Source organism: Rhea pennata, chromosome 14, assembly GCF_028389875.1.
Source record: "Rhea pennata isolate bPtePen1 chromosome 14, bPtePen1.pri, whole genome shotgun sequence".
Classification (NCBI taxonomy): domain Eukaryota; kingdom Metazoa; phylum Chordata; class Aves; order Rheiformes; family Rheidae; genus Rhea; species Rhea pennata.
The window spans coordinates 4977838-4995420 of NC_084676.1; the positions used below are offsets into that span (position 1 = coordinate 4977838).

At 43.2% G+C, this 17583-nt stretch overlaps 1 protein-coding gene across 3 annotated transcripts in view; it reads left to right on the forward strand.

The window, feature by feature from the left end:
* The first annotated feature begins 4869 nt into the window (after positions 1-4869).
* The window catches only part of SLIT3 (slit guidance ligand 3), a 463356-nt gene continuing 450642 nt past the window's right edge, over positions 4870-17583 (forward strand). For 2 of the 3 annotated variants that reach the window (XM_062587759.1, XM_062587761.1), the window contains exon 1: positions 4870-5082. In XM_062587759.1, coding sequence (XP_062443743.1) covers positions 4898-5082 — 185 coding nt within the window. In that variant the 5' untranslated portion in view covers positions 4870-4897. Of the gene's footprint in view, positions 5083-5331; positions 5437-17583 lie in introns of those variants that run through there. The other variant, XM_062587762.1, reaches the window with a different exon arrangement.

The window sequence follows — 17583 nt, forward strand, 5'->3', positions numbered from 1 at the left end:
TCAACTGTGTGGGACCCTCATGAAGCTCAGCAGCCACAAGAGGGCGGTGCGACACAACTCAGGGTTTGACTGCTGGTGACAGCAGGGTGTTCAAGATGCAAGCGCTGAAGGCCTTTAAAATCCCTGCCTTTAAAATAGGTATCTCGTTCGTGCAGTGGTTATGGGCAACGTAACTAAGTGTCTAGATGTTATGTGCTCTGAGCTGAAGTGTGGCAATATTGACATCTGCCATATTAAATGCATGTTCTATTTCTAGCTTCTAGTAAAAATCAAACTCAAATTCCTTACCATTGACAAGGTTCTCAAGTGGTAGCTTTATGTCCTTTTTAGGTAATGTGCTGGGATACTTTATATAACTTGGTATATGTCATTGCTTCCCAAATGATTGCATCAGTGACTTTAAAACTAAGTGGAGTTTGGACTTAGCACGTTTATAATGCGCACATCGGCTTGATCAGGTGACAAAGCACTAAGAGCTGTGGTGGATGCGCTTAAGCACTCTTCTTAGAGTTGTTCAGGGAGCATGGTTACTTAAAATGGTAGGATTCAAGGCGTGATTCCTTTTAAAGTGATCCTCTCTGCCCTCCTCAGTAGGGCTGGTGGTGGCGGAGACTTTGCTCCGTTGTGCAGGGAGTCCTGCAGTGTGAGGTTCAGTTGATGATCTTTTGCTGCTTGAACGAGAGTACCACATGTTTGGGTTTATTGTTTGCTGCCCATAAACTTCCAGATTTCAGGACATCAGCCAGCTGACCAGGCCCTGCTTCAGTTCCCATCAGGCCTGTAGACAACTGGCTGTTGTGCATACAAGAAGTACGAACATTTGAGAGTCATCAGATTCAGTACGCACCTGCAGGCCATATGTATGTCACAAGTGCAGTGAGTCACATGTTTCTCAGACATGTCACACTTGCTACATAGCATGTGCACACCCATATCTGGCCAGGAAGTCCCTAACAAGAAATATGCATAATACACCATGTGATGTGTCTTGAAATTAACTCTAAAACACTTCTGGTGCTTCCATGCTTCTGTGAAGAGGGCACTGGAAGCTCAAAGTTGTCTAGACAAGTCATTCGCTCTTTGCTCTTTCTGTCAGTCTTGCCTTTCTGCTGCTCCCAGAGTTCAGTGCTGTTCCTCTGGACTGTAAGTGATATGAAGGGCACAACTGCAAGGTGGAGGTAGTGGTGCAGTCACCGAGGTTAGAGATGGCAGCTACAGAAATGCCTAGGTGACAGCACTGCTAGCATGCAAATATACTCTGAACTTCTGTTCAATAAATGATCTTCCATATTAGATAAAACAGCAAGATTACTTTTTTTTCAGAGCAAATAGATCTATAAAATGTGTTAAATAGAATATTTGTGTTAAATAGTCCATTTTCATATTGATGCAATGGTGTTCTAATTGCGGTGAACTTCATTTTCTAAGAGGAGGGGGTGTGTGTGTGTATATATATATACATGCATACACACACATGTAATATGTATACACGTAAGTGCAGAAGCTGCAGGTAAGGTTTAAATCCACACTGGGTAGACATCATGCCTTTATCAATCTTGTTTGAGGAGTTTTTCACGTTTGAAAATCTTGGTAGTTTCTAGTGCTTCAGGATATAGTATGGATAAAAACTGTCCAGCTTTAGATGGCTTCATAAAATCACTCAAACATGTTTAACTTAATATAAATACAAACCTGCCTAATAAGAAAGATTTTATAGACTTAGGTTATTCCATATTTGTGTGGTTTTGTGCAGCCTTATGTAACACATGTTGTACTGATTTCTGCTAACTACATACTAAGAGATGAATAGAGTTTGCTTTGCCAGCTCCTAGCAATTGCCAGGAGCGAGAAGCTATAGTAGATGTGAAGGGAAAACAGCAGAGTCTGCTTTGCTGTGACATGTCTTGGGAATATATGACCTTCTCCTTTAAGAGCTATTTTCACCGAATGTAAGAGGACATGCCTGTTGGTTTTTCTATAAAGTGTATTTTGGGGATAAACTTGACTTTTGGTTCAGCTGTCTTTCTGCCAATTCATCTGGCTTGCTTGGCTTTTGCAGGAAGATCTCACTGTGAAGGACAGCAATGAAGAATGGAATATATTGCCCAATGTGGTTGCTAGCATGATAAGGGAGGTTTTTGCAGCTTTTCTTAAAATAGAATTTGAATTTCATCAGAGCTGAACATTAGTAATTAAAAAAAAGGGGGGGGATCAGGCAGACGGGTGTTCATGACCTATAGTCGTATATACCTAGTGCCCAATAAATTCTGTAACTTGGTCCAGAGGTGAGGGATGGATGCATCTTTCTAGCTGGAAAGAAGCTTGCAAGTAAACTGGAACAGGGAGAAAATCCTGCTTTCTGTTGCCTGGCTGCCAGTGAAAGTTAGGCTCCAAGAAAAGCATTTTCACCCCTCGAATGAACTGTGGATGCATACTTCAGTCTGCGCAGAGGCGACTTCCAGAGCTTTCAGGGCGCTTTGTCTGCCCAAGCAGCGTAATTTCTGCCTTGCCTGGCCTGAACCAGCTGTTCCTTGTTCAAGAGCTGATCTCTTGTAGGCTAACACTCGATTGAGGGTGGCTTGCCTCGAAATAGATAGCGATGAGTGTCAGTGACGTGCCAGGGGCTGTGCTTTGCCCTCTCAAGAGGGCGGAGGAGAGAGGTACAGTTAGAGTTCCTACGCTTACAGTTGCTGCTTCGGCGCTCTGACGCGGGAGAAGGGTTTTTTGTGGCTTTGCCAGTCACTCGGTCGGTTCATGCTGGAGGTTAATGGGATCTTCCTTTCCTCTAGGAACGGAGGGTTTCATTTAGGGGGTCCAGACACAAATACACACCCATGGTTCTTGCCTAACCTTTGGCTCCTGAAGATTTGGGAGAGGTGGAAGAAAGCTTCTCAAGTACCACTTTGTGGTGGGTGCCAAGCTCAGCTGGCTTAGAAAATAGTATTTTGTAATCTGCTCTCTACTGAAGCAGCATAAAGCAGCCACTTGAAGGTGTGACAGCTGAGTCCCTCTGCGTATTTTCAAACCCATTTCATTTGTCACTAAGCTTTCTTGCATTGGATACTGCTATATAAGGGCTACTTAACTGAGCTTTCAGTCATCCAAGTGGTTCAATTTTAAGGCTTCATCAAAATGGATACTATATGAAAATAAGAATTCTCATGTAAGAAAAATTGACGATTGACTAAAATGAGAAAACTACTTTGTTTGATGCGCTCTTTTACGAAGTGACCGGAAGAGGAAAAACTTGTGGTCTTGAATATGCTGTTTGGCAAACTTCACAGGGAGATGCTCCCTGGTGTAAGAGTCTCTTGCTTTCGAGGGAGGGCAGTAGACAGGTTTTTGCTCTGCTGGCCGGGAGGGTGGATATTCCAGTGGTGGAGCGAGGGGGGAAAGCAGCTCTCAAGGTAGCCAGGCAGGCCTCAGAATTACAGATGTCAGTAGTCAAAATAGACCAACAAAAAATGACAAATGAACAAGGATTTAAAATGCACTCTTGCATGCTGGTATGTTGTGTGCTGATCTTATGGTGAACATCTTACAGCGTTTTTGTCCTTAAACCATTTTGTGTACAATATGTAATTTTTATGCTCACACAAAAAGTTAAAACTGATTTTGCCCTTAATCTCAGGATATGAATCCCAGTGTGACTTAGCCTTGTCAAGGCGTTGCTGATGTCGGGTGCGGAGGGTTTGTCCTCGGAGCTGGTAGCGCTGCCCCTGCTCCTCCTCGAAAGCGCAACTTCTCCGTGCGCGCAGGTGCGGAGCCGAGGAGCCGCCGCGCTGCGCGGCCTGCCGCGGGGCGCCTCGCCCCGGCCCCCCACCCCGCGCTGCCCCCGCGGGCGCGGAGGGAGGAGCCGCGCGGGCCCGGTTCCCCCGCCGCCGGCGCCTGCGGGCGCGCAGCGCGGCGGCGGCGGCGCTCTCCCGGCCGGCTCCAGGGGGAACCCTTGCCCCGCGGCTGGGCTCGCGCCCCGCGCAGCCCCCGCGGCGCGGCGCGGCGCGGCCCGGCCCGAGGGGGTTTCAGTGCTCGCGCTGGCCGCTTCTGGGCGCGTGCTGCGTGCTTTCTGCTTTTTATGTTTGTTTGTTTGTTTTTCCCACTTTAGGTCGAAGAGGCTCCGCGCCTCCCCCCCCCCCGCAGCATCGCCTCCTCCGAGGGCGGTGCGCGCCCCTCCGCCTTCTCCGCGGCGCCGGCGGCAGGTGCCCGTGGCCGCGCCGCCGCCGGGGGCACGGGGGCGGCGGGGGGCGGCGCAGCCCCGGCGGAGCGGAGCGGAGCGGAGCGCGGGGGGGGCCCGAACTTCGTCCCTCCCGCGGCTCCGAAAGTTCAGCGCGGCGGTGACGTCAGGGCGCGGCGGCCAATGGGGCGGCGGCGGCGGCCGGCGGGGCGTGGCGCGCGGCGCGGCGCGGTGCGGCCGGCGCTCGCCCGGCCGCCAGGCGCAGTGAGCGCGGAGCGGGCGGCGGCGAGCGCGGCGGCGGCGGCGGCAGCAGCGGCGGCGGCGGCGGCGGCAGCAGCAGCAGCGGCGGCGGCGGCGGCCGCCCCCTCTCCCGCAGCCCGCTCTCCCGCCGCTTGCCTTCCCGTCCCGGCCCCGGCCCCGGTCTCGGCCGGAGGCAGCGCGGGAGCGCGCCGCCGCTGGCGATGGACGTCGGGAGGGCGCTCGCCTCCGCCCCGCGCCCCGCTTCCCCCCGCGGCCGCCCCCGGCCCCAGCGCTGCTAGACCCCGCGGCTCCCGGTGCCCTTCGCAGGTAGCAGAGGGCGGCCCGAGCCCGGGGGGCAGCCCCCACCCCCGTGCGCCCGCCCGCCCATGGCGGCGGGGGGGCCCCTCGGGCTCCGCTAAGCGCCGCTCGCTTCTCCCTCTCTCCTAGCGGCGCTTCGTCCCTGGGGCCGGCGGCTCGCGCGGGGCCATGCGGCGCGGCGGCGGCGGCGCGCGGCTCTGCCTCGCGGCGGTGCTGAGCTTCTGGAGCTGCCTGGGCTGGGCGCCTGCTGCGGGGTGCCCCCACAAGTGCACGTGCGTCGCTTCCAGCGTGGACTGCCACGGCCTGGGGCTGAGGACGGTACCGAGGGATATTCCCAGGAACGCGGAGAGACTGTGAGTAACAGGCGTCAGGGCGGCTCGAGCGCTCCGAGGAGCACCGGGGGGGAGCGTCTGCACACCTGCCCGGCGGCGCGGAGCGCCTACCAACAGCGCTTAGAGTAATCAGAGGCGGATTAATGTTTTCAGGAGGGAAGGGGAGGAGCTTTGCAGAAGTTACAGCTATTCTGCTGCTGCTCCCGCTTTAGGAACAGCCGATTTTGGAGCTTCGTTTTCTTTTCGTTTTGTTCTAATAACCAGTCAGTCGGGATCTTGTTTGGGTTTTGCGGTGATGGCTTGCGATGGAGTTGAGAACTCTACCTGGAGTGTACCCAGCCGTGATTCCTCTCAGTGCAAACACCGATTTAATAGGTAATTGAGAACTCGGATGTTTTCACCTGGTAGCAGTTTCTCCTTGCCTGCTTCTCCAGCACGGTGACTCCATCACCATGGAAAAAACGACTACAGCTGTAAACTAGATCAAATGGATGAGAAGTCGTTTTAAAGCAGCCTCTAGTTTCTGTATTAAACTGCCTAGGTAACCCTGTCTGTTATAAAGAAGCTTGGTTATTTCAGCGTTAGTTTGCCTTAGGGTTCCTCGCAACAGTGCAGAGTGGGGGGCTCCAGACCTCAGCACGTGCGAATGCAATGAGTGTGTTCAGAATAAATCTTCTGTAGCATAACTTCTTACAGGCTTTCTTACTTGACTCCTTGTTAAGCAGTGAACAAGCTAAAAGCAAAGCTGAGATCTCTGGTACAGTTCTGGCACTCGCGTGATGCAGAGAGCTGCGTCTCAGAGGCTGCTGGACGCGCAGCGTACGGCGAGTTGCGCGGCGACGGCCGGGAGGCACTGGCGACGGGCTTCAGCGCGGCTCCGCGTCCGTCTGCTGACAGCCCGAGAGAAGGGCGGTTTGTTACCTCTTGTGCGGATTAGCGATAGCTCTAAAATGTTTTAAACTTGTTTGCAAACGCTGTAGGCTTTACGGCCTTTCTATTTTACTTCCTTCTGGCTCACAGAGTTGGAGAGTTTTCAAACCCTCCAGCAATTTTTCTCTAACTAAAAAAAGCTAGATGAGGTTAGTAAGTAAAAGAAGTTTTCATAGTTACTAACCTTTCAAACACTAAGTTCTCTCCCAGGATGAAATTGTAGAGCATTTATGAAACATTTACAGATGTATTTTTATAGCCCAGAGAGCTCTTAACTTATAGAAGTAGAGGTGCCCCCACCCCATTACTGGACTGTACCACGGTCTTTGCTGTTCTGTGAAATCTGTGTATCAGCCTTCCTTTTAGACCCGCCTGTGTGAGCAATAGTTTTTAGATGTTAATGTTGGATAAGGCTTAACTCCCAGTGCGTGAGACTCCGATGGGTACTTTCAGGAATTGAGGAGTAGTCACCTTGCACTTTGGAGACTAGGAAAATCAAGCTGGTAGCGTGCCAAGCCACTGATGGCAAACATAGCTCTGGAGTAACACAAATAAGTACCTGAAGGGAGCGTGTCAAGGGGACGGGGACAAACTCTTCTCAGTTGTCCCATGTGACAGGACAAGAGGCAATGGGCAGAAATTGAAGCACAGGCAGTTCCGCCTGAATGTGAGGGGGAATTTCTTCCCCGTGAGAGTGACGGAGCACTGGCACAGGTTGCCCAGAGAGGTTGTGGAGTCTCCTTCTCTGGAGATCTTCAAGGCCCACCTGGATGCAACCCTGTCTAACATGCTCTAGGTGACCCTGCTGAGCAGGGAGGTTGGACTAGATGATCTCCAGAGGGTCCCTTCCAACCTTACTGATTCTATGAAATGTTTTTGTGTGTCTTACCAGTGAGATGTCGTTTAAGATTTGAGGGTTAGATTTAAGCTTTTAAATTTCAGCAGGTTAAAGTGATGCACATTTACAAGGTTAGCTGGCCATAGTGAAAGAATTTAAAAAGCAATATGGTAACTTGTTCTTGCTTAGGCTTTAGAGAGGCTGAATTTATCCTGCGACTAGGATTAATTTATGAGAACGTACTTCATTGAGATGTTAACTTTGCCTGTCCTATGTAAAAAGCTAAGCTGCAAGAGCGAATCTCTTGGCCTTAGAATGCGAAATGTTAAAAAGAACAAGAGGTTAAAGGCAAATAATCGTTGTTGTGTGCTTGGTCCTTGTAACTTTTATTGTAGTTTACAGATCTTTTAAATTTGAGACTAACAGCTCTGAAGAACAATAGCTATTTCATGGTACTCAGTTTGAACTTCTTACCTCACAAACCACTGATACATGCAATATCTAGTTGATTTTTCTTTGAAATCATGTGTTATTGGAGCATTCAATTCCAAACAATAAAATTAATTGAAACCTGGCGTTGGCTGAAACCTTATGGAAATAGCATATAGAATATCACCTGTTAACACATTATTCTGTTCTTTTAAATACTGTCTTTTTATTCCTCTAGTCTCTCACAAACCTTTCACCGATAAATTCTCCTTAGTATAACCATGTTTTAAAGCTTGTATTTCTAGATTTGCAGTAACTAACTGCACTATCTTAGATTTTCTGATGTAGGCAATAGAGAGAAAAAGACCTTAATTCCACTAAATTGAAATTCTGCTCATAGACGAAATGTCAAGTTAGTGACTGCATATACCAGAGTATCTCACTCTGTTCAGTGTGGTCCGTGGCAACCTGTAGTCATATATGACATAATGCTCTGTTGATCTGTAGTCTTTAACTAGTTTGTCTAATTTATGAATAAGAACAAATTGTTTACATTTGTCATGACAAAATTTTTAATCTCAGAAGAGCATTTATATGCTGAATTTCTTTTAAAACAAATTTCTTTTTGGCCACACACTAAGTGAATTTTTAGACTCATGCTATAAAAAGGTTTTTGCATCCTTTTGAGCTAAAAATTCTGTACACTATTCTAGATTGAAAACTTTTTTTGCTTTAATTAATGAAAGATCTAACAGCACTAACTAAAGTATTTTGCCACTAAGCTTTTACAGTTTTCTTTGTACAAATGCTACAGAATGTTTTGGCTACAGGAGCCAAGCTAAATATTATTTATGTTAAAATGAAACCCAACAAAAACTAAATTGAATGCATAACCTGAAAAAAAGCAAGGAAACTCCGTTAGGGGTGTGTGGATAGTCTTGTTGAGAAGTTCCATTAAAGAACTACTGAGAGTCCCCTAGTATTGCAAGAAACTTATGTCACCAGAGCTTTGGTTATTGTTTCTCCATGATAAATGGGAAGCCCACTTTTTTCTTTCGTTGCTTTGAAGATACACTTTTTGTAAAGAAATCTTTTTGAGAGGAGTCTATAGATCAAGCAGTGTTCCCAGAAACAGTATTATCATCAAACTGATCCCCTCCCCCCCCCTTTTTTCTTTTTTTTGCTTTTTTTTTTTTTTTTTTTTTTGCTTTTCTTTAATGGTAACTTTCAGAATATAGCAGTGTTAGGCCTGTGTTGCATTTTAGCTTGTTACTACGTTTTATGATAGTCTTCTAATTGCATGGTATAGATTGAAGTTTTTTTGCTAACCTAGGTCTCACGCAGAGCTAAAAAGAGATGTGAATATTGAGTACTAATGCAGAAAGAAATGACACAACATAGAGAAAATGAGTGGTGGAACAAATGAGGGCCATTTCCAAAGGGTAATTGGAAATTCCTTTTACCTTTCTTCTAGATGCCCCAGAATATCCCGTATTTCTAACAGGAAGGGAGAGACATTAAATTAGATATATGTCATGAGTACATGTATGGTACAAATTGTGATACTCCATGAAGGAACTTGCCTGTGAACAGAGTAATAGAGCAGCTGACCTTATAGCTTGTCTTTAGTCTGTGTTGGTCAATACCACATTGCTAAGTAACTTAAAATCCTACCAAAACAAAAAAGTTTTATGAGCCCCTTGTGCTGTGGAGAAAACTAACAATGTTAACTTTTAGTGGTGGGCACAATGATGTTTTCTTTTTCTTTTTTCTTCTTTTCTTTCTTTGTTTTTTCTTTTTTTACTTCAGGCTTTGCAGGTAACAATTATTAGCCTTACATATGAATAAGGGAGGCAAATTCTTAAAAACTAAGGATATGTAAACATATTAACAGAAGTTCAGAATCTTTTAACTTTCTGAAAAGTTGCTTAGGATTGCTTCTTTTGGTGTAGTGAATTCCTGTTGTGAGTGTGCTTCGTAGTGGTCTAGTTCTTATATGCCATTCTGTATTTATGTTATTTTCTTCAGTAGAAATGCTTTCTACCTATATAAAGTACATGTTTGGCATTTAGTAACACTTATCTGAGACAATAACATGTAAGTGCAGTGAGCTGGTTAAAGCCACTTGCTTGTCGTTTTTTTGTATCCTCCTGTTCCAAGAGGAAAAAGCGATTTGGGAAGCTAGGCAGAGGCGTTCTGGGCAATATCTGCTTTCCATTTAAATAGGAAACATAAGCCTTTGTGTTTTTTCTCCCATTTATGTCTAGTGTTAGTAGCACTGTATGTAAGCAAATGTTTCGTGGATTAAGCTGTGTGTTTGAGTTCTTGATGAGTATATACTTGATAGTTCAGAATCTGCTTTAATTGATAGCTCTCCTGTGTAAATTGTTTCATTTTTACTTTGGGGGATTCTTTACCTTTCTAAATTGATAAAGCTTGCAAGACTAATCAGCTCTGTGCTCTGCCTGAGTAGCTAAATTGAGTGTGTCCACATTTAGGTGCAATTTAAAAGCTTAGTCATATGCTTACTCTGGAGTTTTCATGTGGTCTGGGGTTTCTGTTATACAAATATATTATTATGGTGTTTTTGGCCTAGGTGAACATAGCTGCTGAAGTTGCACTGGCTTGTAATAAGTCTTCTACTTCCTCAACTTTTGTCTCCAAATTCAGTCTGAGCTCCTGTTTTGAGTGCTTCTGTATTACTGCAGAACGCTTTGTTAAGCAGATGTAGTTACGCAGCTTGTCACACTGACGTTCCCTTCTTCAGGAATACTTCCCAACGGAGATTACCGCTTGTTCGGAATAGAGATTACTGCTTGTTTTGTTTGCCTAGTGATAGTCTCCAAACGCCGGCATGGGCTCCCCCCAGCCCCCACCAAATCATGGGTCAAGGAGTAAGCTTTGGCTTAGACTAATTTTCTATTAAAGGTCGTGATCCTGGCAAAACTTTGAGTTGCTTGGTTTCACTTGGGAAGCGGCCCTTTGCTAGCTTAATAGTGACGACCTGTGCTTGACTGAACGTGGACGTGCACTTGTATTGGCCCAGTCTCGCAATATTAAATTGTTACCTTGTTTCTAAGGGATGCCAACAGGGAGGAGGATGAAATTAGCCTTTGTAATTCTGCTAACTAGCACCTTGGTGTCTGTAGCTGCTTGCTCGTATTTGGATAAGATTCTGAGATCGAGGGGACCAGATCACTACAGCAGTTTTTTTTAAATGAGCTGCTGTGAGACTGTACACTTTTCTTTTTGTGCTCCTACTTTTCCAGCTGAGTATTGATTGATGCAAAAACAGTAGATGAAGGAAATGTTGCTCTTCCAAAGAACAACTGTTGTCCTTTTGGTAGGCCTAAAATACTGGTGAAAGATATTGCATTTTTTTCCCTGTCTCCCCTCCCTTGGAATTTGTGTGTGTGCCTGCAGAGAAGTACAAGTGGTTCAAGGTAGGCCTAGCTTTTCTGAATATTTTTTTTCCAGGTCTGTACAGATGGATGATGATACCCAAAATAAATAATTGTAAGAATAGAAGTATATTAGGATTTATCTGCATGAAAATCCTTGCCTTTTACCCTTCACTTCTGAGTTGATTGCTATGAAGTCATTTGACCTTCATAGTGCACGCTATTGGTAATCTTTTGGAATGTCACTGCCATGCCTATTTTGTATTTTTTTAGTATCTAAAATAAAAGTAACCAGTCCCACATGGACATGAACGGTTGCTGTCTGTGTGTTAGCAGTAACTAACCTATTTTTCAGCTTCTGCAGAGCAGAAAGAAAATGGTTTCCCCACATGGGGAAAAGAACTTGGTTCAGATAAGGATATTCAGTGTGTAAGTTTCTGCCACAGAATATTAAGAATTAAACTCTTCTACTCGAGAGACTTTTCAGGAGACTTAAATCAGAGTATATTCCTTCCCAGGAACTAATAGCTCAAATGACTTAAAGCTTAATTGCTGTAGAAGTCTTCATGCAGTTCCTGCTACCCACAGTGCCTGATTTCCTATGGCTGCCTGTTGCTGCATTGGTGCAGCTAATCTTTTAAAATGAATAGTATTTTGCTAGTTTTTGGTCTGGTGGGATCCATTTTTCTGGATTAGTAGACTTAATTGTGCCTGAACAAAGGTAGAGAATAGAAGCCATCGCTTAAATATTGCAGATATGTTGGTTTATACCTACTTCAGCAGAATCAAAGGGAAAACTGTTTTGCTTCAGGTTCTAAGCTGAAATGCACCAGGACAGGATCCTTTCTTAGTCACAACTGTGTTGCTGTTTTTTTGTTTGTTTTTTTGTTTTTTTTTTTCCTTACATCTTCTACCTATCAAGATTGGTGTAATAGATAATTTTTCTGAAAACTGATTTGGCTTAAGACTGCAGTGAGCATTCCAGCAGTTTCAAGGCAATGAAATAACTTGTGCTTTCTAATATATGTCTAATTAAAAAGTAAAATTTTCCCACCGTCAATAAATCCTGGTTTCCTCTGTTTTTTTTACTTGCCTCCTTCTCTCTAAATCCAAAGCTACAAAACATAACCTTTCTAATTCAGTATGAGCAATGCAAGCTGTACCTTCTGCACCCTCTTTTATCTTCAAAAGTGCCTCCAGCCTTATGAGATGTTACATTGTAGCAAACTGTGATTAAAAGGATCATCCTTCCTTTTCAAGTTAACCTGGAACACCCAAGTGAATTATATGAAGTGCCGGTCTACAGTTTGGCTTCAGTTTTGAGATATGCTTCACTGTGTATCCTAAAACTAGAATTATCTGAAATGTTGTTAACCTTTGGAAGAGATTGTGGAGTGTTCTTCATAAGTAACCTAGTAGCCCTCATTTCTTTTGCCTGTTTGTTCTCTGTAACTACAGACAGATACTGGATCAGATAGAGTTTCTCTAGTTCAGTATTGAAATCTTGTTCAACGGTGGCTGGTCTTTTATGGCTGGAGCAAAAGTGTGAGTATAACCAAGGATGCTTCTTTAGTGCTAGCAGATCACGTAGGGCAATGGCACAGAGGATGATTAGAAGCAGTAAGTGGCAAAGATTTCTTCAGGTAATTGTTCCCATACATCCTTATTAGAAGGATGCATACGTGAGCAGCATTATGTAGAAAATATTATCATGATAACGTTTGTATCGTGGTAAATTCTGTGCCCCATGCTCTTTTGTGCAGTCCAAGAGAGACTCAGTGTGCCTCTCATCATTGGATCCTTTCTGCTTCTTGGGTGATAAGGAGTTTCTAGTCAGTCTTGATGACTGAACTGCATTATTATATTGTTACACGGTTTTTGGCCCTGGGGCTGCTATCGTCATTCCAACCCTGTTTAGGTTCAGTAGCAGGTTTTGCGTGGCTGTACCAGTTTGACCTTTTTCTCTGAGTAATTCTCGGGGTGAGAAGGGGCTGGGTCCAAGTAATGCTGTGGCTGCTATGTGGCCCAAGCAGTTCTGCTTTCAGAATTTTTAAAGCCTTTCCTCCAGAAACCCTTTAAGCTTCTGCTATTTTCAGATCTCCTTTCAGTGTTGTCCAGTCAGGTGCCTTATTTAAGACACTGAATGGCTCTCAGGAATGGAAAGAACTTGTTCTTCCCCATGGAGAAATGGCCTTGTAAATAACAAATTCCTTTCTAATGGTACTAAATAAATAAATAACAGATCTGCTTATTTACTTAAGGGACCAAGTCTGTGATCTCATACTCACAGAGTAAATTTTGGACGAGTTCTAAAGGTTATGTTATCTCTAGAAAACTGGAAAGAGATAGAGCTTAAGAGGCTGATTCTTACCTCTCTGCCAGATACTTGGTTCCCCCCCTCCAGCTGAATCTGATCTCTCGGTTGCCTCTGTCAGAATAAATGTTTTGTATTTTAGTTTTACACTATCTGTTTGGTGGCTGCAGTATGTATTTTTAATCATATGATTGATGGATTTCCAGTTCATCAGACTTTTACCTTTCTACCTGGGACTTGTTGATGTGTTCCCTTCCACCCCCCACGCCTGGACCTTAATTTAATTTTGCCCCTCATAGTGGGGAGCCGTTTTAACCAATGGCTATATTCTTCCCTTTCTAGTCACTTGTGAGTGGAAAATGTTCAACAGCCATCAGTTTAGCTAAAATGGTGAAGAAAATCTCATGTCTTAATGCTGGTTGTTTGTTTTCCCATGACACGCACATTTTAATAAGGTAATCGTCAAAAACCCTTCAAAAACTTACTTGTAAGTTTATTTCAGAATTTGTCTTGTTCACAGAATATTTTTTACCAATCCTATCCTTAAAACTTGCAATACTGTTACGGAAGGAGTCCTTAACTACTTATATCAACTGAGAAGCCTTTGCGTCTCCTGCAGTGGGGCCGGTAGGACTCGTCCACCTACTTGCAGAGAACTGCATGCTGGATAGCAGCCTTATGGAAGCAATATCTGGTTTCCGAGGAAAACCCTCAAAAACCTATTCAGCATAGGAGGGCCAGATTTTTGGAGCAGTGTTCTTATAGCTGATATCTCACTGGCTGCTACGTGGGGCTTTGCTCACACCAGTGTGAGGTACAAGGCCTTTAGCTGTGATGCCCTCTTTAGGGGTTTAATTGGAGAGACCTTAACCCTCTTCTGTGTAATGTTTTGTGGAGATACTGTAGTCACCTGTGCTGTGGTCAGATGTACAGACAAAAAAGCAAGACAGATCAGTTGTCTGTAACTTTTCAGAATTTCTTCTCTGTACACCTTCACAGCTATTTCTATCTCCATAGTTGAAGGAAGATCAGATCTCCTATTTTAACCAGAACTCTGTGGGAGAGGAGGGATAAACTGCCTTGGAGGTTAATAACCCATTTTAACAGCCTGTGAATGTGCTTGGCAGGAGATGGGAGTAGGGCCAGCCAGCGGGGCCTGTTGAGAAACTCCATTTCAGAATACATTTGTGTTCTTCAATTTTGGTGCTTGTGTTTGCAAGGAACTGTGCACTTTTTTTTTTTTTTTTTAAGTGTTTTTACAAAATTTTAAATTTTCTCTAATTTTCAGATGTTATATAAAAATAAGAGGTGCAAAGTAGGCTACTGTAGAGTTGAGGTCAGTGCCTGCTGTACTGACCAGTATGATTATCTGTTGTCTGTATTCTTCTGTTCTTTTGGTCTTTGCTCAAAGCCCTTTGAGGTGTCTCCATTGGTACAATGCTTAGCCTCAGCATGAAGAAATCTTGAGCTACAGTAAGGATGCTCCTAGACATGAGGACAGAAACAGTAGTAAATGCAAACTGTTATGTTAGTGGGCTTGAGGTTTTGATGTCCAAAATCACAGTACTGCAAAATGAAGCTTTCAATGTTCAACTCCAGAGTCTATTATTTATTTATTTATTTTCCCAGGAGCTGGGTTCTGCCAAGGTTGGCTGCTTGACTGTGGGTGGTGGTGGAATATGCTATTTCTTGTGAATGAGCATCCTCATGAACTGTTTCAAAATACAGGCTCTTAACTAGTAAGTAAATAATATGCTGAAAGCAGAGGCATAGGTGCATTCTTGTGCATACTAATAGCTAGTTAGGGAACTATTTTTCATCCCTGTTCTTTTGCTTGGGCTTTTTCCTTTCTTCCTGCTATTATTAAGAAATACATTATTTAATTTGTACAAAATGCACGTATCAGTAGAATGCATGGTATTAACTGATACATGCTGTTATGAAGACGCTAATAAATAAAACTAGTAATTATAGGTACAGAGAGCTATGAATCTTATGCTTTCTCAGATCATAGTAAAACTGAATGTTCCAAGTCAGTTCAGTCAAGCTGACCTACTATATTAAAGTTTTCACTGAAATCTTTCCCTGGATGTGCACTGGTGAATGCAGAATACTACTTTGGATATTTTAGCAGCTTTTAAGCTTGAGTAAGTACTCGGTTGTCTGTCTGGCAGAAATGGTGTTGAACGTTTGCAGTACATGGAGTTTCATATGTGACAAGTGGATAATAATGGCCTAATATGAAAACTTGACTTTGAAAGGCCTTTCCACAAACACCTTGCACCAAAGTGGAAAAAGCTCTAATTCCTAATTTCAGATTTTTTGGTAGTGTCCCAAAAGGTCACCTTAAAATGGAAGAAATTTCCCTAGAATTTTGTAATCATGTGCCTTGGAACATACTGTCTTGTCAAGGATGGATGATTGAAGAAACTCATAGCTTTTACCCAGAGGTTTATATATGAAGATAATTTAGCTTTATGTTACTGATTTCTATTTCCTCACAATTTCTGCCAAAGATTTGATTGCCCCGTCTTGCTATCCTTTAGTCTGTAACTATCTGCAGTGCAAACCTGATGGAATGGGTGCGGTCACATGACATAAAGCCCATTTAAAAAAAAAAAATCATTGCATATATCTGTATAAGCTTTTCTTAGTGACAGATATGGAAGCACTAATGTTTAATTAAACAGTCATTTTACAAAATGACATTACTTTACAAAAATTCTAGTAAGGAAAAGATTGCATCCTGAAAGCAGTTCAGATGGCTGGCATGTCTTCCTGTCAGTCATGATGCATGCTTTGGCTTGATTTTAGTGGGACCTTAATTTAGGGATTTTTCCAGAACTTTTTTTGTCTATACAGCAGTTTTGTTTTGGTTGGGGAGGCTTTAAGTACACTTTTGAAATGCTGATTTCTGAAAAAGCTGAAGGAAACTGCTTTGCTCATCTTACCTTTCTTCTCTGAAGAGTAGGCAAAGGGTGGTAGTGGTTACATCATGAGTAGTGGTTACAACATCATTTAGTGAGGTGGGAACTTATGTCCTTAATTACAAGCTACTCTGAAGTTGCAGCAGAATGATGAGAAGGGCCTAGCCATCTCCTCCTCGTGAAGAGGTAGAGCTAGTCAGAAGTGGTACTTCAAGAATTCAGCTAGGAAGCAATAAGACAACTCATTATAAGCAAGTAATACAGGGAAGTGATTGTGCATTTTTGAAATGTCTGAATAAATACAGTGGGGAGGTAAGCTAGAGACAAGAATATGGTGGTAAAACAAATAAGTTCTTGAGCAAAGAAAATGCGTTCGTTTTCCAAAAATGGAAGTGTATGTTGAGAAATCAGGCCCTTCGGCAAAGACGGTGTTGTTTTCAGTGAGGGGAACGCACATCTAAGATGCAAGTTTCCTGATAAGAATGCAAAAGTATCTGGAAAGGAGGCTGACAGTCCTTTGGAGTAGTGAGTTTAATAACATGAAAAGGCACCTAAAGATAAGGACTAATCAAGAGTTCTTATGTTGTAATTCTTTTTTTTTTTCCTTTTTTTTTTTTTTTGCGTGAGAAGTTACTTGCTTATGAGAATTTAGAAGGGTGAAAATGAGTTACTCCTAATTGAGTAACTCTACTTTTTTAGAAGCGATGTTTTCCAAGGATGTCCTTCCATAGTTTATAGGTATATAAGAATCTTAGTGCAAAACGGTTTTATAAGGATGACTTGTTTCAGTAACTTGGGACGTCAAATGTGTGTGTAGACCAAGTAATATGTGGGCACCTGATTTTTAGAAAAAACTTGAGTTTTGTGGAATGTAAAATTCATTTAGCAAACACTAAAATCGGTTCAGCTTCACTCCATCCAATCAAGTGGTGAAAACCAGAAGTAGGAAGAGGACAAAATGGGGAAGGTGGGACTTAACTCTAAGTCAGGAGAGTTGCTTGTGGTTGTAATCTCTGGATGCAGACTTGGTGAAGTGAATATGCAACTTGCTTCAAAATTTCATTTAAATATTAAAACTGTCTTGCATCTTTTAGTGGAACTTCTTGGATTAATCTGCTGTTTATTGGCTGCAGTAGGTCTGTACACTCAAAATGATGTTTTCTGGAGGAGATAGAGTTGATGAAACTGGATGCTTCTCTGATACATTTCCAGCAGAAGAACTTCCAGAAAGTTTTTAATCTGTGCATGTTTGAAAAACTGAACAAGGAGATGAAATCAAGGCTTTGTTTTGGTTTCAGACTTCACTAAAATCACTTATTTGTTGGGAACCTTCTTCTCAAGTCATCAAGTATCATAGCAGTTGTCACAATTGAAGCAAGTGAAATACTGTAATTTCTAAACATCAATTCATCTATGAACAACAACTAAACAGATTCTGCTTTCTTCACTGAGTTATATTAAGTACCACATAGTTAGGTGAAGTATGAACTTAAATGCACTGGAATAAATCAATACAAATATTGCTGAGGTTTACGTGCAATCTTTTCTCCTGTGACCACGTAGTGCTTGATTATATACAGATTGAAAAAAGAATGGCTAGCAGTCAGGGAGAATGCTCATGAAATAGAGTAATTTTTATCAGTTCTGCTTTCTCAGTTTATTGCATTCAGTTCATGCACTCCT